At 41.1% G+C, this 22,365-nt stretch overlaps 1 protein-coding gene across 13 annotated transcripts in view; it reads right to left on the reverse strand.

Annotated features, from left to right (window-relative positions):
- Positions 1–22,365, reverse strand: part of SLC39A10 (solute carrier family 39 member 10) — a 336,276-nt gene that overhangs the window by 287,743 nt on the left and 26,168 nt on the right. For 2 of the 13 annotated variants that reach the window (XM_050976782.1, XM_050976775.1), the window contains exons 1-2: positions 8,251–8,417; positions 6,888–7,042 (exon numbers count right to left, since the gene is read on the reverse strand). The exons of 2 other annotated variants lie outside the window; for them this stretch is intronic. In XM_050976782.1, the coding sequence (XP_050832739.1) occupies positions 6,888–6,899 (12 nt within the window). In that variant the 5' untranslated portion in view covers positions 6,900–7,042; positions 8,251–8,417. Of the gene's footprint in view, positions 1–6,887; positions 7,043–7,868; positions 7,971–8,250; positions 8,419–17,524; positions 17,612–20,904; positions 20,997–22,365 lie in introns of those variants that run through there. 9 more of the 13 variants (XM_050976783.1, XM_050976778.1, XM_050976780.1 and 6 more) reach the window with 9 other exon arrangements.

Below are 22,365 nucleotides of genomic sequence, written 5' to 3' on the forward strand. Positions count from 1 at the left end.
TATTGAATATACTGTTCCATTAGATCCTATTAAGATACCAACCAGCACTTGTAAGACTGAAATACTTGAAAAGATAAACCAGTTACAGCTGCATTTTAATACTTCATTTTTCTTCTGAAAATAAGCAAATTGTTTTGGTTGCAACCAAAGCTGAAGTTCAACAAATATTTTAAGATGGTGTTGCAGTTAAAGAGGCAGTGCTGCCCTCCCCCACTGCTTCACTCTCTTGTTTCCATGCCCACAAAACCATTTTTGGACATCAGAACATTTGTTTGCTGATCTGTTCACTGTGCAGCTGTACAACTAAATTCTGCTGAAAAAAAGCCTAGAAAAAGAAAAAAAAAGATTATTTTCATGACAGTTTACTTTTCCTATCTGGCTCACTGTACAGCTGCACAAACACCACAGTCCACACAAAAAAAAAGAGCCATGCAGCTTTAGGTGGGAGCACCAGTTACTGATCTGGTTGATCTGCAGTCTAACAGAAGATTCTGATAGAGCACAAATAAAACAACTGGCTACCTCAAAATGCACTCAAATAACATTGTAACTCATTTCCTAGTGAAAGCCATTTGAAAATAATTTCTCCAACTTTCCCTTCAGAACAGAATATAACAATATTTCTAATAAAGTGTTAAAACCAGTTGCAGTACATTTTATTCTTATAACTTACACCACTATCCTTGCACCACATTGTAGTACTTGTGGTATGTTAGAAAGCATAAAAGGCACATCTTTGATGAGTGTTTAATACCCACATCTTTATGATAAACCTCTCTTCATCACTGCTACAATCAAAAAAGGAATTGTGCATGCCTACTCCTAAGCCAGTGACTTATCTCACTTGAAAAAACCAGAAAAATAAATTTAGAAAAGCTGTCAGTTATGGAAGTCCACTCAAACATGAGACTAAAGCAAACTTTTACATGTGCTATGCCAAATTAGTGCCTGATTGTGAAGGCCATTCCTGGAACAAAGAGGTTTCAAATTATACCATTGAATCAAATCTATATTTTTAAATAAGGGATTTAGTTAATGAACCAACATGACAGACTTTTCTAAGGTGCTCTACCAACAAGCCACTCAAATTCTTCTTAGCAAAGTTATGCAGTCAAGAGAACAAACCAGAACGGCTACTCTTAGACAGCAGGCAGCTACTGGAACCAAAGCACTGACATCTTGAGTTAGTGAGCTCCCAAATGTGTCTTTGTTCAGTAATTGTGGGAGACAAAGGAGTTTGTGAAGGTGTCTGGGCAGATTCAGAAGTAACACTTAACCAGTTTGACACAGGGATAAAATAGCAGTTCATATTTCAGCAGGCAAATCCACCAAGGAAATACCCAGCTGAACCAGTCAGTGTCATTTTCATCACATTCCAGGTGAGACCTCAACAGAATTCATGGCATTTCCCTGCCATCATTTATTTTAACCAAGATTATTCTGAAAGATCTACCTGGCTACCCATTACAGGTTTGTGTGGTGATGGAGGCAACCATTCAGACTGATACAAATACTGACTGGCTTTAAAATCACTCGCCACAAACAATAAACCTTTCTTAGCAAGGTAATAGCTCAGAAGGGACACAAGTTTAAGGTGAAATAATAAAAATACAGTATTCAATACCCAAAATTACTCTTAGTGCAAGATTAGAGACAGAAGAGGGGCAAGGAAGCACAATATTACTGGTAATATGTGAGGCAGAAATATTAAGGGTCTGGCATTGCTTATTGTCAAGGGAAGTAAAACTGAAGCAAATTGTAACTGCATGTCCAGAATAAAATCCTGCAGAGCACGTGAGGCATCATTTTGATATCCCACTTCTGTTCAATCACTGCTTGATTTGAATACAAGGAACTCCTGTATGAAACTTTTCAAAGGATATGGGCAAAACTCAGCAAAAAATGTGGGGTTTTCCCATTGTAGATATACATTTCTTTTATGTGCAGAACAATGTACTCCTCTAGGTGTTTCACTATGACAACATTTTGTTTATAAAATATAATTATTCCTTTGTCTTTGCTGATTTACTGTTAACAATTAAGCTACGGTAATAGAGACAATTTCAGTAAATTAGTTTATTTATAGGATCTCTCAGGATTTTCCACAAATAAGTGGCAATTTGCCTTTCTCAACAACAGTACAAGGTAAAGTATCATCTTCAAAGTCTGGGAAAGTATTTTGTATCACTCAGTGTAACTGTTTACTGCAATTAATTTGAATCATAAAACTTGATACAAAAGAAACAACAACAATTTGCTATACTTGCTGCATCGTTATTAAAGCATCTCATCTTCATCTGTTCTTTTAGGAGTCAGCATTAACCCCTCACATTTCTCTCCCTACAACTGAACATAGTTAGCAAAAGGCAGTGTAAGATTTTTTGCCTAAAGCCACCAAAAATGAACTTCTGTGACTCTGTATAACACTCTGCAAGATGCAGATGCATAAATTTAGACTACACACTTTACAGAACTCAATCTCTTATCTGGAGTACAAAGACAGCAATTCAGTAAAAAATAACTAGTTATGGGCATACTACAATGAAAAGCAAAATTTTGTATATACATCCTGCTGCAGCTACTGAGTGTTTATTTATTGAATGTATGGCCTGGGAGCAAGTGGACTCTGTTAATATAATGCAATGCCTCTGCTGGACAATTGCCTCAAAGCACAGTTCAGAACAGCAAGTATGGAAATCTAACCTGTTTACATATTGTAGCAGACCATCAAATAAATAGGAATATTTTATATTTAGCATAAAGATCTACTATTGCAAGGCAACCACGTTATTTTGAAACTGAGATGCTGTCTTCTAGAGACAGATGTTCAGGTCAGCACAAAGAAAAAAGCTTCTATATTCTGCTAACAGCACCAGACAATATATATGGCCTATATACCATTTGCATTTCATGGAATCCAAGTGCTTATCGGGGTAGTGGAGCCCTGGTGGAAAGAGGCCTTCCTTGACAGGAATGGTTACAGGAATTGCACAGAGCCCTGGGAAGTAAGGCAACCATCATGTGAAACACAGAGTGCAATCTGCCACTCGGCAGTGAAGCAGCTTTTCTGGACTGCTCTGTACCAGACATGAATGAGGCTGCACTGAGAAGCAGCCCTGGCTCGCTGCTCCCTCTTGCAGGAACATTCACTTGGGACATAACCAGTTATTCTGCAAGAGGAATTGAACTCAACTGCCAGTTGTACAAAGGACATATGGCTATCATGAAGAATCCTAGATGGAATTCGGTGCTACTCAACCCTATTTAAAATGCTAATCAATATTAACAAAGATATTGCTCAAAAACCATAAAAGGAATCATGTTGAACAATGTCTACTGAGATACCTTGAGGATTACATACTTTTCCTTTGTTTTTCTTTGCTGCTCCAATCTCAGTATGGTTGCATGCTATTATCAGCAATTAGCTTGGTTAAAGGGTAACTATTTATAGATATCAAATCACCAGGTGTAAATAATTTATCATTTACAGTTATCTTTGAGAATTCAAGGTATTATTTTTGTCCATTAATAATCATCACCCTAAGGAGCTATTTATGAATGTAGTGCAAGCCAGGTAATCTAGAGATCTGCTTCTAAATTGTATGACAACCCCTGCCTGGAATGCATGTTGGATTACAGTCGTCTTTACTTTACAGTGGTCTTTACTTTGCTAACTATTTCTAAAGCATTTATAACCTACATGCAGAAACACTGTACAAAGTCTGTGCTTGTTGTATTTACAATTTTATGCAAATTCTGCATGAAACTTTTTTCACACATTCTTAACCTGAAGAGCATTTTATCTCACACATGCATTTTATCTTATCTAACCAACCACAATGTAGATTGATGACTTTCAGACATGATCAGTTAGACAGCAACTCCCAGTATTACAAAGACTTTCTCCCAAAGCTAGATTGGTTCAGTTACCTCAGTGACTTCAGAACTGTGTCTTTATCAAGATATTATTCAGACTTATTCACACTTATTCAGAACTGTGCTTATCACTTAAGCACCAAACTGAATGCTTATACAATTTCCTGTGCCTCTTAACAGTCCAGAAACTCTCTCTGGAGTTTTAAGTTCTCTGTTAGTATTCCACATTTTGTACAGATGTGCTACTTTGTTTAATACTGACTTGTGACTGTCAACACAGGACAAAAAGAGGGGCAGGTTTCTCTCACAAACTTCATGAGGCTACAGAGAAGGTGACAGCCAGATGAGAATGAAGCTCCTGGTCACTGAGAGAGAAAGGACAACAGCTGAGTCATTCCTCCTCTGCAGCAATGGAAAAAGCAGCCAGGAAATGGAAACAGAGATGAGGCAGCACAATGTGAGAGGAGAACATTTCCAGTCTAATGAATCATGTCCCCCGGCATGGGTACAACACCCTTCATGTAATTCCAACCTTCTTCTCAGAAGCTTTTGAAACTGACATCAGCAAACCATCATCTTCCAAGTCTTTTATGCTGCTTTCCAGCTTTCTGGGATTAAAACCTGTACAGACGTTGCAGTATGACAAGAGGTAACAAAAGTGAATTCAAACAATTATTCTTTAACTTCTTTACTCCTCAGATTTTTATTACATCCAAAAAGCCTGGAGCAATGGCATTGACTCAGTGCTAAAAGACTGTGAATAGGGGGACTGACACAGCACATACCTTCCTCTCTTTTAGGAGGTTACACCTTGGCAGAACATGGTTTCCAGCATTTCAATCAGTTTTTGAAATTTAGAAAAAAGTTTTATTAGCTTTGCCTAAGTGGTGCACATTTCCTTACCAGACCTTATTAGGTGTATTTCAAGTAATATCTCAGCTGTAATTAAAGAATGATGTAAGAGCATTCTTAATTCTTTCTGCATTAAGTGTTACTTCAGGCCTTTATCAGTAAGATAAAATTACTACTTTCATTTAAGATAACTTCAGTAGCCCACCCCTAAAGATAATACTTTTCAGATGATAAAATTGTTTTAAATAATTGCTGTCTAAATTAAGTTGGACTCCCACAGTAAACCAGGAAGTTATACAGATTTTCTTCACATTAGAATAGAAATTGTTTCCCGAAAGGCATAAATTCTCAGTATTCAAGGAACTCACCCTGCACCTGAAGCTCAATCCTGTGAAAAAATACCTGCCCAAGGAACAGAACTGCCATTAAACTTTCCTTCTCTGAAACTTCTACTGACATTCTTAAATGTGTTACAAAAGTCAAGATAATTTGACAATTCTGGAAACATCCTAAAAAATAATATGCTGTGAAATACCAAGGGTTCTGACATCATTGATCATCAAACTGAGAAGAAAATGGAATGAGGTTTTCTCCGTCTGGTATAATTTTCACTGCTGGCACATGCAGTTATGGCTGTCCATCAGTTTGTACAGATGCCACCATCCCTCCACCAAATTTCACTACAGTACAGGAACAAATTGTAACTTACAGAAAAACTTTAATGGAGTTTGGCTTTTAAGTAGCCTTTGTAATTTTAATCAGCAATTCCATCTGATGAAAACACATAAATGTTCTCAAATTGATTTACTTCATCACTGATTAATCAAGTGCCTATCACACATTCAAAACAAACTTCCCCTTCTGTAAAAACTGTGAGAGAGACAGGAATAAGTCCTTACAATAGGCAGAGTCATGATCAAACGACATTGAAACTGGACAGCAAAGGCAAACAAGTCCAAACACACTTCCTTTAGGATTATATACAAGCTTGAAGTCCATGCGATCTGGGCACTACTTAAAAAGTCTCTTCAGACTTGAATCAGCCATTGCTTTGCAGAAAATGTATTATATATTAACAACAGAAAGAGTAAATTACAGCTGCCTGACTTAGTGAAGACCAGGAAGGAAACCTATGCCATGCTGGCTATATTAATTTTGCCATATATATATATATATATATATATATTTATTTATTTATTTATTTATTTATCTTACTGTGAAAGTAATGATGGTCAGCATGTGCTTTTTCACGTCAAGTAAACTTTCTAGAACATGTCTGAATTACCCTGCTGAACCAATTTAACTAAATTATTTTCTTGCAATGGGAAAAACATCCATTAAGACAAAGCCTGTGAGCATATTTGAATAACTTTAAACCACAGCTCTGCTGTAATTGCACATTTTATGACTGACTGGATATATGCTGCAAACTTAATACCCAGGTTTTATGTAAGCCAACCTGGAAAGCACAAAGACTTACACAGATATTAATTGAAGCAAAGCTCATTTTTTTTTTGGAATCTTTTTTTATGTAGCCAGAATCTCTGGTCATACTGCCTATTCCAGATAGGTAGCAGTGTATAATAACCCCCTCTGCACCCACCCATGGACACTAACATAATGCCAATATGGAACTGCCACCATTAATCTCATCAAACACACACAATTAATTCACAGTCTGTCCATCTATCTAGACCCTATTCTCCTTTAGAAATAGATGGCATGGCTGCATACTTTTTTACTCTAAAGTATGAGCTGAAAGCAGTCTAAAATAAAAATGCTGCAGGACACCACCACTAATTTTACTTTAACCATTAATTTAACACAAGAATTTAGCTGGTAAAGTATAGTGACACTGGTCAGTGTTCTTGGGGACCTCGGTGTTTTTTCCAGTTCTTGTCTTACATTACCATGCCAGACTATTAGCCTAGAGTAACCATCAGTCCCTCACTTTGGGGTTGCATAACATGCCTCAGTCCGAATTCCTATTTCCCTGCACATCTGAAGCAAAGCACATTATTCAGCAGAGGAAATCAGAGTGCATTCTCTGGTAAAGTCCAATTTAAAAACCCTCATATGATACCTTTTTAATATAGAAAGTTTTCTATTTTTATGTCACTGTGTCAGTTACTACTACCCAAAGGGATACAAGAACATACCCACTGGAACATGCCAGGAATTACTTTTGTTAACTAGATGACAACTGCTTCCGCTCCTCTGAAAACTAACCAGGTCTTCCAGTGTGCATTTCTCAGTTCTGTATCAGGCTCGAGGTTATCACAGGCTCCCTTGGTGTTATGGTACAAGATCCTACCTTAATAAAAAAAAACACATCATGATTGCTACTTACACACATACAGCGTTAGTAGTGCTAGAAACCAGAAGTATTTCGACTCAGGCAAGTCTTGTTCAGAGAGTTTAAACAACTAGCAGGCATTAACACTTCAACAAAGAGGGCCCAAAAACGACAAAGATAGCTAGAGATTTTAAAGAGCAATTTTATTCCGCAGTTTCGACGTTAAGTGTCCATTTCCAAAGGACGCAGCACAAGCAGCAGAGATGGCTGAGAACAGGGTACCAACGTTTTTTGCTCATCATTTCTGTGTCTGTGCCACCCAGCGACAAAACCTCCTGACCCTTCCGCCCTTACCCTTATTTAAAGTTACGTGCAGGCTACAGCCCGAGTGATTTTTCCGCAGCTGTTAGAGCTGAATCCCAACCGTAAGCCCTGCAAGATTTAATAGCCTGGCTTGTTCATCATCCACCGTCCCGGTGCTGCCCCCAAATACCGCCAAGTCCCGCGGGGCTCCGCACGGCGCTGCCGCCCCGCACACCCGCAGCGCCCACGCCGGGCGGGCACGGCCGGCTCCTTCCACCCGCACCCGCGGCCTCCACGTGGCCGCACCGAGAGGGAGCCAGCTCGGCAGGGCCGGGGCGCGCCCAAAGCCGCACTCCCGGCAGGAAGGCTGCCGGAGAGAAGCGGGAGAGCGGGCAGCGGGCAGCTCGAACACGCCGGGACACGGGGCCCACAGCACGCCGCCGCCTCCCTTTCTCTCTCCGCCCGAGCAGCCCAGGCAGCCGCAGCGCCGCCGCCACGTCCCGGGCCCCCCGTTCCGGGCGCGGGGGCGGGGAGGATTTACCTGCCGCATGGTCGCCTCACGAGCAGAGGAAGAAAGAGGGTGGGGGGGATGCGCCAGGGCCGCGGCGGCGCCTCGTGCTCCGCCGCCTCGGGGGGAGCCCGGGCGCGGCCCCCCCGCCCGCCGCCCCCCGGCCCCCCGCGCGCACCCCGCGGCCTCGCGCCCCGCCGCCACGTGATGAGGCGGCCGCGCCGCCGCGCGCCCCTCTCGCCGCTCCGCATCGCGGGCGAGCCGCTGTCCGCTACCGCCGCTCGGTCCCCGCTGCGGCTCCTCGCCCGCACCGCCGCCCCCCCGCCCCGGCGCGGCCCGGGCCGGCCGCCACCCGCTCCGCGGCGCCGGGCGGCTGTGGGGGAGGGCATGTAAACAAATGGGGTTTTATAGCTACCTCACTCGAGTGCCGTGTGCATCTCCCTCTCCGCTCGGTACCAAACCGCCGCGGCGCCTCCTCCTCCTCCTCCTGCCGCTCCGCCGGCGCTATTCACAGACCCGGCTACGCCGCGCTCGCCCTGCACACGCGGCCCCGCAGCCCGCGCTGCCCAATGCGCAGCCATTTCCTCCAGCGCTACGAAAGTGGCGTAGCGGCCCTGCCCGCCCGCCCCTCGCTGCGGCGGCTCCGCGCACGGCCCGGCCATGGCCGCGGGGCCCGGGCAGCGCCGGAGGCAGCCCCGCGGGCCCGGGCAGCGGCCGCCGGCCCTGTCCCGGCCGAGGGAGCCCGGCCCGGGCTGCCTGTGGGGAGCCGGGCCCGCGGGGCCGGGACCGAGCTGCCGCCTCTGCAGCCGCCTGGGGAAGAGGGTTCGTCAGCAACAGCGGGGTATTCGTACCTTCCTATCGGGGTGCCTTTCGAGGCCGAGGTGGGCACTAACCCCGTTTATTTAACTCCACAAACTCCTGCCAGGCGCGCTCATGGCCCCGAAGCCTGCGCGGGCAATGAAGGTCTCCCCATGGCGAGGAGGAGCCCCTCGTCACGACACACTCCATTCCTAGACAACAACTAGGGAGCTAAATAAAGCCCCCAAACCAAACCTTGGGTAAATCAAAACCCTCGCTAGCTCAACGCCGAGGATCGGGGACATTTTGGTTTATAACGTAAGACCTACAATATAGTGGAGTCTTTCACAACAAATCATAGTTTAAAATAGACCAGCATGTTTTGTAATGGTTATTTATAGAAAGCGTGTTCAAAGGCTGAAGCACAGTTATAGGAACGTTTCAGATAAGTTTTAGGCTGTTTCATTTTTCTCTTGGAGAGATTTGCGTACAATTTTCACGACCATTTCCTCCAAAAAATAACTAGTGTTTCCATTGCAGGCTTTAATCTGGAAGAAGCCTGCAATGTATCCAGAATGTATCTAGAAGCAAACCGACCTTCCCTCTATTTGCTAAGGATGCACACATTTTGCTTTTAGATTCTTCTATAATGAATAGAACTAACCTAATTTTTTCTAGAAAAGTTCCTTTGTTAAACTGGATGATTCACACCAGCACTATCTTAAGTCTGGCCTGGCAGAGACAGAGCCCTGCCCTAGCCTAGCCTATATCTTATCCTATATCCTACCCTATATTCCATCCTCTATCCTATCCTGTCCTATCCACGTCTCAAGTCCAGGGCGTGCCACATGGTTATCCCCTCCAAAAACCTCCAAAGTCACATGATTTTTCTTTGGTGACATGACAAAGATTACTTCTGCTGGTTTTTGCAACCAAAAGGAAGCTGTTACCTGTAAGAATCCAAAAACTACATAAGCATTAAACTGAAGTCACGGTGCAAGAGAAAACCAGAGCAAACTTCTCTAGATATGATAAATGTCCATTCTAATACAGCTGCTGTGCAAACAAAGACATGTAGACCTCTCAGATGACCTAGGAGCGCATCAGCTGTGTGCATTACCCTACACCAATTCTTTGGTATGTGATGCTGAATCTTTTCTGAACTTTTCTGATTAATCTCTTATTTACCCATGAGGGTCATGTCTCAGTGACAGAATTTATAATTTCATATCTCCTCCAGCATCTTTTTCTCTCTTTAGTATTTATTTTTGGGGAAAAAAAAAAAAAGATAACACAATCCCTCCCTCATTTTTTGCTGTATGTCTTACCAAATCCACCACTAGAATATAAACCATGCTAGTCCAAAGTCAGTAGCTCACATCAAGTTTTAGGGACTGTTATAAGGTGATTATGAGGTAGTATACCAAACCATTGCACCATATCACTTTGTATGTTGATTTGAATGATTTTTACCTTGAAGCAGGACCCTTATCTCTCAGAATTTTAGCACAGCAAATAAAATTCAGATCTGATTATGACAATGGTTATTAGACATTTATCACAGTGCCACTATTGATGACTAGGTGTGACTGATTTGTATTGTTGTTTGCTCTAGAAATAGATCCACTGAGTGGAAAAAGAAATTTTAAAATTAAGTTTTCTTTTTCCATCAGAGTTTATTCAGAGAGTTGTACTCAGTAATAAATAGAACATATGGGGTTTGTTAGCTTTTCTGAGTAAAATTCAAGTAACGTAAAATCTCCTTAAAAAACCCCCAAAAACTCTAATAAAATGAAATAGTGATGCTACACAGTGACTTTCCAGAAACTCACCCAGCCAAGGTGTACCAATAAATAGATCTCTGTTAGTGGGTTCTCCTCCCCTCCAGCTGTTACCCACTCTAACGTGTTTCTGTTCATTTTAAATCCAGAAGGGGCCATCAGCAGGCCTGCCAGCACTCTGCTAACATTTCCTGCTAACAAATGAGTCTCATTTGTAGTTCGAGTTGGGTTAGAACCTTCCCAGTCAGTCTGCTCGTGGCTTTCTCCTGATACATTGAGAAGTCTACTTGTATCTAGAATACTTTCCCTGTAGCTGTACATTGTATCTTGCATTTAGGCTTCTTCTCAGTAGTTTTAACCCTACATTTTAGTGCAAGAACTGCACTAAAGTATATGAAAAAGAAAAAAAAAGGACTTTCTGTAACATAAGTTCAGAAACCCAAACCCAAAATTATTAGATCAGGCATTTACCATGAAAAAAAAGCTGAGGAGTGTGTTTCCCTGTGAAGCCTGTGGAACAACTTTCTGTGCTGCAGGGAAGCTGGAACAGCAGAGCAGGGCAGCCAGTGCTGCAAGAGTGCTGAGAGCTTGAGAAAACACAAATGTATGCAACAAACCCAGACTGACTTTTCAAGCTTCAAAAGGAATATGTTACCATACTTTTAGAACAGAACTGGCTTGGGGTTTTTTTTTTCCCTCTCCCCTCACAGGGCACTTCCTTGCTGAGTAGGACTGCAGAGCACACGGTCATATTTTGGGCTGAGGAAAGGAATTTTATATAGATATATATATATATAGATATATAGAGATAGATAGATATAGATAGATATAGAGATAGATATAGATATATCGATAGATATATATATATAGATATATATCTACACATATATACATATATATATATATATATATACACATATATATACATATATACATATATATATTTATTTTTTATATATATATACACACAGATCTCACACACTGATTTCCTGTCCCCCCTTGCAACAACCCAATTGCAGATGAGGGGGTAGAAGGTTGACATGTATATGTATACAAAAGAAGTAGTTTGTTTAGAAAAATTATTTTAATAACCCCTCAAAAACAACCCCAACACCCCCCACCAAAACCCAAAGCTATACTGTAATTCTGCACACAGATTTAGTTCTTATATCCTGATAGTGCCTCTGACTCTAAATAGAAGAGTCTTGTGAGTATTCCTTGGAGAACTGGAACAGTTATACTGAAAAATATTTTAACTGGGAGAAATTAATGTAGAAAGCTGGTAGTTGAAGGTGCAAACAAATCTTGTTATATAAGTGGGAGAAAAATGTCACTACTTGTTGCCAAAATGAACTTGTTGGCAAATTTAGCTTTTTTCTTTTTGGTTGAAGAGCCCAACTTAATTTTCTTACTTTTGAAGTACTGATGTCTCATGAAAAAGCCAAGGTAATGGCTTGAAACATCAACTTCCTCCTTTTATTTTAAATCATCTTGTCCAAGATTTAATGAGAAATTAAGGCATTTGAATATTAACATAGCTGGGTTTGTAGCACCTTACACACATATTTTTTTTCCTGCTCTTTAAAACATTTTTTCTAGTTTCTGTCCCTGCCTTTCATTCATTCTGGGAGCCTGAAACAAAGTCAGAAATGCAATTTCTTCTGTGACAATGACCAACAAGTATTGTTCAGTTTGCTGGAGAAATTCAGTGGCAGAATTAACCTTGAGGAGAAAATGGCTAACAGGGCATAGAGGTTGTCAATGCAGACTTGCCAAGCAGAAGGATTTCACCCAGTTCCTCTGGAGTGGAAGAGCTTTGCTACAGGAATCTTGCTCACAAGTACACTGACAAGAAGTGAAATACCAGGGAAGTGAAATCCAGGGAATCATACAGAAATCATCATTTCCTACTCTGTGTCTTAAATATGCCGTGCTGACAGTTGTCTGTTCTGCTCTGAATGTACTGGTGTATTTTCTCTGGTTGGTTGTGTTGACAGATTTATCTGTACTGTCACTGCTTGGCAGTTTGGGCTGTGCTCATCTCCAGGCTCTGAGGTTGGTGCTGAAGCAGCAGAGACTTTGCTTATGGCAAGGACAGAAGGGAAGTGTTTGGGCATCAGGGGGAGCTTAAACAAGCAGGTAGTGATTCTGTGATTAAAGCTTGTGCTTGGAAATAGGAAGTGATGTCCTCCGGGGGATTTCACTGCCTCAGGACTGCTTGGTTTGTCTGCAGTGGCTTTAAACCCCAAGTTTATTTTACTCCATGGCCATATATATATAAATGGGACTTTTAGTAGAAACTATGTATGCTTTTTTTTCCACCCACCTGCCAAACTGGGTGCTCTCTCTGAAGCTTTTGCTTGGCAGGTTCCTTTAATTAGCTCTAATTGGTTTCAACTGTGTGAATTCCAGTGGTAAATCAAAGTAGATCTGGCTAGTTTTGCATGAACTAGTAAGTATAATTTGAAAGTTACTTTAGTTGTAAGATGGGGAAGAAAAAGGAAATTCACCTGAGCTTTTTTGTTTTATTTCTAGAAACCATTCTTATCCTCCTTCTCTTAAACATGTAGATACCCCTCTGTTCAGACAGTATCTAAACATGTATGATCATTTGTATAGGTTTTGAAGCAAAAGTATCAAAATCAATGATTTTTAAATATAATATCAGTGTAAGTACCAATGGGAAGTCAGTTCAAACAAAAATCTAGGAACTTTTTATTTGTTATTTTTTAACATGCCAAAACAAGATATAGGTTTTAAAGGTCTTTGTTTTAGAAGTTTTTGAATTGGTCTCTGTGGGGAAGGGCTGGGCTTTTTTGTTATGTTTTTAAACATGGGCTGACATTTTTAGAAAAAATATAAACCCTTTTTCATTGGCTCTAGACTTAAGGTTGCATAAACATTAAAGGGCATAAGCAGAAGGGTGTAATGCTGCAAGAGCAACTGAAGTCTTTGGTGCACTCAAAGGTTTGTCTGCAATTTGGGAAACAGCCAATATGACCTTTGGCTAATTTTGCAAGGCTAGCAAACACTGGTATACTTATCCACAGGAAAGCTTGCTGGCAAACTTGGCTTTGTTAAGTGACTCTCCCTTTGTTTAGTTATTATTTGTTTTAAGCATAGCTGTCTAGTCCTGCTCTCTAAAGCAGTCAAAAGCCCTTTCATTGGATCTAAGACAGGCAGGATTTGCTGGTTGCAGGTCTGGGATAAAATCTGACATGGAGGATATTAGAAAGTGTGTCACAGCCTTCTTCCTCTCTTGCAGGCTCAGGTTTATTTATTTTTCTCCCTTCCTGCCTGCCTGCTGAAAACACCTGTTTGCTTGTGGCATCTTGTCTGTAGGCAGGGTTGTGGGGAGATATCATCTTCATTCCAAAGGAAGTGGTGGGTGGGAAAGGCCAGTCAGCTGCTTCCTGCAGCACGAGTGGGGTGAGATTGCAGAGCACAAAGAATTTCTGGCCATGTTCACACGAGACCTCTGTATCAATAAATATGGATATTATCTGTTGGAGCCAGGCAGGGTTCAAAATATTAAACAAAGCTGTGCTAGCTGCCTGGGTGGAGTAGAAATTCCTCTAAAGGCTTTCACTTATAAAAGCAAAAGACTGATTCCAAAACTGACTCACCTGACCAAAGAGAAAATATTGGCTTTAATGTAATCTCTTTACAAGCTGAGGAATTTGTTTTACACCCTCTTTCAAACAGAATGGAAAAAAATTAATGAGACTGGCCCTGACATTATTTGAAGAAATCAATGAGGAGCTTAAAATAAGAAATCAAAGGTCAGCATCTTTTTATTGTCAGTCCCTGTCAAATTTTAACCACTAATTTGGTGAATTGGCGTTTTTTATATATGACCTAGACTTAGCTGAGTAATGGAAGCATAGCTCTTCTAAAGCTGGATTTTCGTAGGGCAGCTGGGGTGAATTTCCCCATTTCTTTCACCTCTGTTACACATGGGAGTGGAAATGACAAATTTTGAACTCCTGCAATTCTGCCATTATCAGCAGGAACAATCAGGAAGCCAAGACATCCTTAAGCTGCTGTTTGGGGCACCTCTGGGCCATTGCTCCTCTGTGAAATTTTGGCAGTGGAAAGAGAAGCCATCATGAACTTGAATGGATGTCATACAGCCTCATCCCATCTTTAGCACAGATCCAAAACCTCAGAGACACCTACAGAGAACAGGTAGGGCAAGAACATGCAGTGGCAGGGAAAACAAAGGTATTGTTTGCAGAAATAAAGCAAATTATTAAATGGGTGTTTTGTTTGCTTTTCTTTAAAGAAACTGTACCAGTAACAAAACCTGAAATCAAGAGAAAGGCTCTCAAAATCAAAAATATCAAAGGTTAGCCCACAGTTTAGGGAAAGAATTAACTTAAGGTCAGCTGTGTTTATCCTTCCATGCCTGGTAATTCAGAACTGGGAACTGAAGGGACCAATAGGCTGCTGGCTTTTAGGGCACTGTTAAAACTACATGACCTTTGATTTGAAATGCTGGTATGCACCTAAACTTTGATAATTTTCCCCCATCATTTACATTTGTAATTTTTACACCTGTATTTCATGATTTCTAGAGAAAATAAATAAAGAGGCAGAAGGAAGAGTGTGAATGATGTTGGGGAGTGCCCCAGTTTCAAAACCTTCAAGTACAACCATTTGACAGTGCTTTTAGGTGTTGCAGCTTTATTTTCCGTGTTGCTGCCCTGATCCTTTGCACAGTTGGATGATAATTTTTTGGGTTTAATGATACAAGAAGGAGTGTGAATGTAAGCGTAAAGAACTATGAAGAAGGGAGTAAACTTTAGCTGATGCACATGAAGATGAATTATGGAGACACCTAAATATGGTCTAAATGACAAGAAATGTGAAAACCAGAGATGAGTATCAGTGGAATTACAGGGAGAGACAGACCATGGGGATGTGGGATAGTAGAACTGGGAACAGAGAAATGGAGAGGCCTGTTACATAACTATTTCTGATCTGCATGGCTTATCAACCTCACTTGACACCTCCTTCTGTAAACCAGCAAACTTCTCTGAGAGCAAGCACAGACTGTCACAGTGGTGAATACTTCCTGTTATTTCTTAGAAGGGAAGAAAAGTTTTGAAGCATTTTCTCAAGCATGGGACTAAGGAGACAGCTCGTGACAGAGGGGATGTGGTCATGTGTCTTTGCTGACCCATCAGGTGATGTGTTTGCCAAGTTCTAGAGCATTGAGAGCCCTGAGGAGACTCAAGGGTGGCAATGCCAATAAGCAAGCAGAGAGAAAATAAAGCATTTCTGCAATGATTGGGCTGGACTAACTTTGCTGAGGTGTTGGACTGACATCCAGTCTGTCCATCCATGCATATGGACATGTCATGCAAGGAAATGAACTCACAAGCTCAGGGAAAGAAAAATCACTCAGAGACAAAACTCAATGCCAGTTTTGTCAACAGTGAAATTGAAAATAAAAAAAGAAAGAAAAAGTTACATTTGAAAATGCTTGATTTCACTCACACTGTTAGTGTCTTTCTACTCCTCTCAGATAACCTTGCCTTGTATTTCTTACACCTCTCTTCATAAGTACAAATGAAAAATCATTTCCATATGCACAAAGGGTAAACTCTTAATGATCTTCTCTAGGAACTCTAATGAAGTTATTGTGCACTTCTCCAAGAAAATCACAAGTGCATGCCTTTTCTTGGTTAAGGAGTGCATCCCAAGAATGTTCAAAATAAAATGTTGAACAGCAAATGCAGTTTGTTCTTTATAACAGATTCACATTATTGAATGTATACCAAAATGCATCTCAAGCATGCAGTTCATTCAAGGCTAAAAATTAACTGAAAAAAAAGGCCCAAATACTACTGCCTTTTGGACAGATAGGGGCAAAATTAAAGGACTTGTGAGTGAGCTGATATTTATTTTTTCATTTAATCATGGTGCCATCTCTCAACAATTGTCTGCTCATGGAACTGCTTCCAACAGGTGGCTTCCTTTAAACGTATGAAGAGTGTATGTGTATGATTCTGAAGAGTTTTTCCCTCCTGCTGAGGTTTGTTAGTTACTTCTCAGAAGAAAAAAAAATATTACCCATGAAGGTGCTTCCCCTGTTCGTCCATTAAAGTGAGTGGGTGGTGGCTCTCACTGAAAGCAATCTCACAGCAGCTTTTGCCTGTCAGGCCACTTACATAGTTACCTACATCCAGTACCTTAAAACAGTTCATAGAATCATAGCCTTACTTTGAACAGCATTTACTTCAGAGAATCACCATTCTCTATTTTTTGCAGGCAGTTTAGTATAAATCTTTGTAGCTGTGTAAGCATTAAATGTCATTTACATCTTCTGATTAGTTTTCTGTTGTTAGATATATGAGGGAAATCCAGTGGATTAATTGCAAGTGCAGTCTGAAGTTTGAAGGCCTATAATCTGTCGGATTTTCAGTTTACTAAAATTCTGAGAATAAGGCTCCAAAGCACGACATACTATCCTTTGGCAAATCAATACACATAATGGAAAGAGGGAATTGGCACACAGGACCTTCAAGGCATTGTTTCTTAAAGATAAACAGAAACTAAAGCTAAAGTCAATACTTACTAATGATTTGCAAGGAAGCTTGAAATGAGAATATTTTAGTTAAGCCAGGTACTTGAAGAGAGACTGCTTGGGGCTCTCCAGCTCACATTTAGCCAAGTTGGGCTGGCTCATTGCCAGATTCTAGGAAATTCTCAACTCAAAACCAGAGTTTTACTCAAGTTTATCTCAGATGACAGAAAAGCACTGATTTTGGACAGTGTGATTCTGGGATAACATTATTTATATTATGGGATGTGTCAAATTCATAGCCTAAGAATGACCAGAATTTGTTCCTGTTTTTCCAATGGGCTTTGGTTTTAAGCTAATGTGCTTTTCTTACTCTAAGAGAAATATACAAATTTTGGCCCCATTGTCTCAGAAGACATTAACAATATCACAGCTATCACTAATTAGATGGAAAATAGACTGGGTATGCAGCTCCTAAAAACAGTGAATCAGAAAATGAACTGCCAGTGCCTGGAAGTCCTGCAGGCATCCCCTTCTTGAAAGCAGCATGCACACATTACAGATCAGATCAGGCCACTTACACAATGTTGAGTGCCAGCTCCATCATTCAGGACAGCAGGGGCTGATTCTTGTCATTTCTCTCTTTCTCCTCTTCCTCCTGTACAGGAGGGAGAGACTGCATGGCCTTCAGTCATTTCCCTAAACAGGAAGAGTTGCTGTCTATGCAGTTTCTTTTTTAAACTACTGTATTTTTAAGGAGCTGTTTGAAGAAGGTTTTGTTATTTATTATTGTATTGAAATTGAACCTTGAGCTAGTAAAAACAATATTATGGTAGTGCTCTTGTTATAAAACCAGAGCTGCTGTTTTCACAAGAGGACACTTCAAATTGCTGCACAAAACCTTTGACTGCTGAGCACTGAGAGGTTTGCAGTGTACAAGTTACTGTGAACAGCCAAGCAGCAATAGATGGTTTTTCAGAAGGTACTGCTGGTAGTTTAACTGTAATTTAAAACATAGAAAAAAGTGATTTTTTTTTAGGGAAGGGTTTGGTGGATCAATACTACTGCAATGCTTTCCAATTTTTAATGCCACTTGTGTTGTACAGCAAAACAGCACAGAAACTGCATTTGTTTCCAAAATCAGTGATCTCCTGAGGCCACAGGATAGAGTCCTTTGTTAAGGACCTTGTAAGTCCACTCTTAGTTTTAATATAACCTGATCAGCAGTCACTGAGAAAGCTGAGCGAGGAGGAAAGAACAAGACTTCAAGAGTTTGGCAAAGGCAGATGGAATTGCCCCCCAAACATCTGTGTGTATTCATTGCACCATAACAGTTGTGTCTTCCTGACATTTCCCAGAGCTTTCTGTCTTGGTATGGCTCATGTTTAGCCCTTTGGCTGGAGCCACCAGCCAAGTCACCCAGCCACCTTGGATTACAGGTGTCTAAAGACAGCACACAACTCTGCTCTCTTGTCCTTAGAAAATCTGCTTTCCTGAAGTGTGACAGATGCAGTGAGAATTGCCACAGAAGGCTTTTCAGAGGTGATAGAATCATAGAATCATCAAGGTCAGAAGAGGTCTTTGAGATCATCCAGTCCAACCATCCATCTTCTACTACCACTAACCATGAGATGATTCTTCATGAGGCAGTTTGTATTATCAAGGATCTGCAAAAGCAACCAACCTCCTTTTTCCTAACATGACTTAAGTGTACTGTGGCTCTGATTTGTTAAGATTTTCTAAGCCTTCTGATGTTGACATTTTTGTAGCGAACTTTCTTACACGCTTTCTGTAAATAACTTATTGTTTTGCATTCTTTTGTGGAAGAAGAGAAATTTGATAGACTGTTGGTTTGTCTAGTGTCATTGGAGAGGTGGCACTGTCACCCTCCAATCCACTGTCCCTTTTGGAAAACTATAAATGTTAGAGAAAATAAACTTCCCTTTTCTCTTCACCTTGAGAACAGCGGTGTGCATCTGTGTTCTTTCGTGACCTGTAGTGACAAGTCTCACCTGGGTGGAGGCCCCAAAGGGACATTCTGGCTTCCACTTGTAGAAAACCAGGCCAGCAGTTTTGTTTTTTCTGGGGGCAGTTTTTCCATGTCCTTTTCTGCCAGTGTATTCTTCAAAAGAACATAATCTACCTGTCAGTCAGTCTCACCTGAGTGCCTGGCAAGATCATGGAGCAGATTCTCCTGGGAACTCTGCTGAGGCATATGGAAAATAAGGAGAGCGATGACAGCCTGAGGACATGGCTTCACTAAGGGCAAGTCATGCCTGATGAATGTGGTGACCTGCTGGCATGGGGTTAGCTGGTGATGGATAAGAGAAGAGCAACAGACATCATCTGCCTGGAGCTGTGCAAAGCACTTGACAGTGTCCCTCACAGTGACATGCTTGTCCCTGAAGTGGGAAGACATGGATTTGGTGGATGCATACTTGGTGGGTAATGGATTGGTTAGATGGTCACACTCAGAGCAAACAGCTCAATGTCCCGGTGGAGACCAGAGATAAGTGATGTTCCTGAGGGGCTGATGTTGGGATTGGCACTTTTTAAACTCAGTGACACAGACAGTGGGGTTGAGAGCACCCTCAGCAAATTTACCAACAGCACTGAGCTGTGTGGGGTGATGGGCACATTGGAGGGAAGGGATGCCATCCAGAGGGACCTGGGCAGGCTGGAGGGCTTGGCCCATGAGAACTTCATGAGGTTCAGCAAGTGCAAGGTTTTTTGAAGGACTGGAAACACAGTGCCTAAACTAGTGCTGGTGGTTCCTCTGTAGCAGTGCTTGCCAAGGTGGAATTTTTTTGTAACTGAATAGTAACAGGTACAGAGGGATGAATAAGAAAAATCTATGGCTGATAAGGGCTCAAATGTGAGAGTTCAGGTAACTATTTCTCCTCACTGCCCAGTCACTCTTCTCACTGCAGGCCCTTGAAATCTCTCAGCACTGACTGCTGTCACACCATGTCTCTCTCAGCCAGCCCAGCCCTGGTGACACAGAGGACATGCTATATGTATGCATTTGGTGCTGAGATACTGGTGAGGAATGATCTGGCCAGAATTAACTCTTATCCTTCAATTGCCATGCAGGGAGAGACCTTGAGAACACATTCCTATTTGCCATTTGCATAGTGAACCTACACCAGAGCAGACTTTCACAGCACCACTGAAGTTAATGCCTTAGTGAAAACAACATCTCCTCAATGGACTTTGTTTCCTTTAGCCTGACCTTATTTTCAGGGGATTAAAATTTAGCAATAATATTTTATGGTCTTGAAATCTCTTCAGTTTTTGGCAAAAAATCATGTTGTTAAGTTCAGAAAGTTTAGTTTCACTTTGTCACGTTCTAGGAGAAGCAAAACCACATACCAGAAGCCTCCCAGAAAATAAAAAAAGCTGACAGATAGAGCTTTTTTAGAGAACTTAATTCCACACTGATTTTTTAAAAAAAGTATATAAAAAGGGATGTACACGATTTTGATAACCATAGCTCTACTACTTTGTTGAGATATTTGAAGCTAGGATTTAGTACAATTTAATCTTAAGTACTGCAAAGCATCCACAAACTACAGGGAAGGAATGATTACTGAAATACCTAAAAAGCAACCAAGCCATATGTGAGTGACACGGTTTTAATCTTTACCCACACACTCCAAACATGTCCATTATCTTTGGCAGAAAGACAAAGCTGTTCGGAAAAATTGACACTGGTGTTCAGTAGGGAACAGGGAGTCCTGTGGAGACAATGGGATGTAAGACTTTCCTCCCTCCGCCCCCTATTGTGCTTGTGGCTGGTGAAGTTCCAGGAAAAAAGGAAAAAAGATTTCTAAAGGTTTCGATTACCCTGAAACAACCATTTTCAGTAGACACCTAATGAACCCAAAGGAAGTCCACTTGGTTTAATTTTTTTCCCTGAAAACGATGATCAAACAAGTTTACAAAGGAACACAGTACTTACCCTTCATCAGGCTCTGATTCAAGAGTTTAAAGCATTTCCCTGGCTTTACACAGGCAAGTAAGTATTTACCTCACTCAGTTGCTTAGTAGCTCCTGTCAAATCAATAGGAATGTAAATGTGCTATTAGTGAGTGCTTTAGTCTTGCTGAATCATGTCCTTTCCATGTCACAGTCATTACTGAAATATGTGGTTGGACCATGCACCACATTTGTTATGGGAGGCAGAGCTGTGCCACGACATCAGGCTGGTGCATGAGTGGTGGGGTAGGAGAGGGGGGATGATGAATATTTTCAGCTGTGAGACTACTAAGGGTTTAGATATTTAGCAAATTCTGCCATTTCCAAAGAAATCCTGGATGCTAGAATCCAGGCATTTTGAAAGCCATGTTATTTCTTTTGGTACACTGCATACACATTTAAAAAAAAGCCCAAAAACCAAACCAAAACAGCACTTTGATTTGGGCCAGGTATGTGACACCATAACAACCAGCAAAACAACATAACAAGTCTGCTTTTTTAAGGAAAGGCTTCATACACAACTCAGTATGGACCAAGATGGCAGTGTTTGCTTCTCTGATATCAGCATTTAGGACCCTCTGGTACGCAGAGAAATATTTATTATCCCAAATATGACATGGCTGAATGAGAAATGTATCCCAAGAAGCTGATACAAAACCTATGAATATCAATCTGCTCACTTCAGTCAGCTCTGAAATAAACTTCAATGTTAGTTTTGGTTCTCAAGGTTCAGTTTCAATATTTTTTTTTTTTGGATGAAAATAGCAGAGAAAATATAAAAGATAAGCCTAACACCTATAATGAAGTAGCAATGCTCAGCTATCATTAAGAGTCATGGCTTGCTTTCTTTCACATAGAAATCTTAGCACAGGAAGAAAGCTTCCCTTCCCTCTCACTCCTTCATGAAAATTGTTTAAGTTTTTAGTTCCTTGAAGCCATCACAGAAAATTTCTGATTTTGTTGTAAGCAGCAAGGTGTTTCTGTTTGATTGCTTCCAGCTGCCAGAAGCTATTGCAGAAATGTTGCAGCATTGCTATTCCAGAAATTATGTACTGTCTGCCTTGCTGCATTGCCTCTTTTGTTCATATGGTATAATCCTACATATATCATATGTTCACATATATATCCCTCTCTCTCTCTCTATCTAGTCCATATCTGTGTATCTGTCTTCATAGATATGCCCAAATCTAAAAACATTTAATGCAGAGATGGAATCAGGGTGAGTAATCTTGCAGAGGAATGAAGCAAGCATCTTGCTGTGAAGAAAATAAAATATTTATTGAGGTCAGAGGTGGAAGTTTACTAGATTAAGGCAGCACAGTGGGAATAGGAAACTATCTGTGCCCTGAGGATGGTTTTGTAGCTGAAGCAGGGGAAGATATGCAGTTAGCTCAGCCAAACCTAATTAGGTGCACAGCACTCAGCCTGTTCATAGACTCTGTCT

This window comes from Serinus canaria, chromosome 7 (genome assembly GCF_022539315.1).
Source record: "Serinus canaria isolate serCan28SL12 chromosome 7, serCan2020, whole genome shotgun sequence".
NCBI classification, from domain to species: domain Eukaryota; kingdom Metazoa; phylum Chordata; class Aves; order Passeriformes; family Fringillidae; genus Serinus; species Serinus canaria.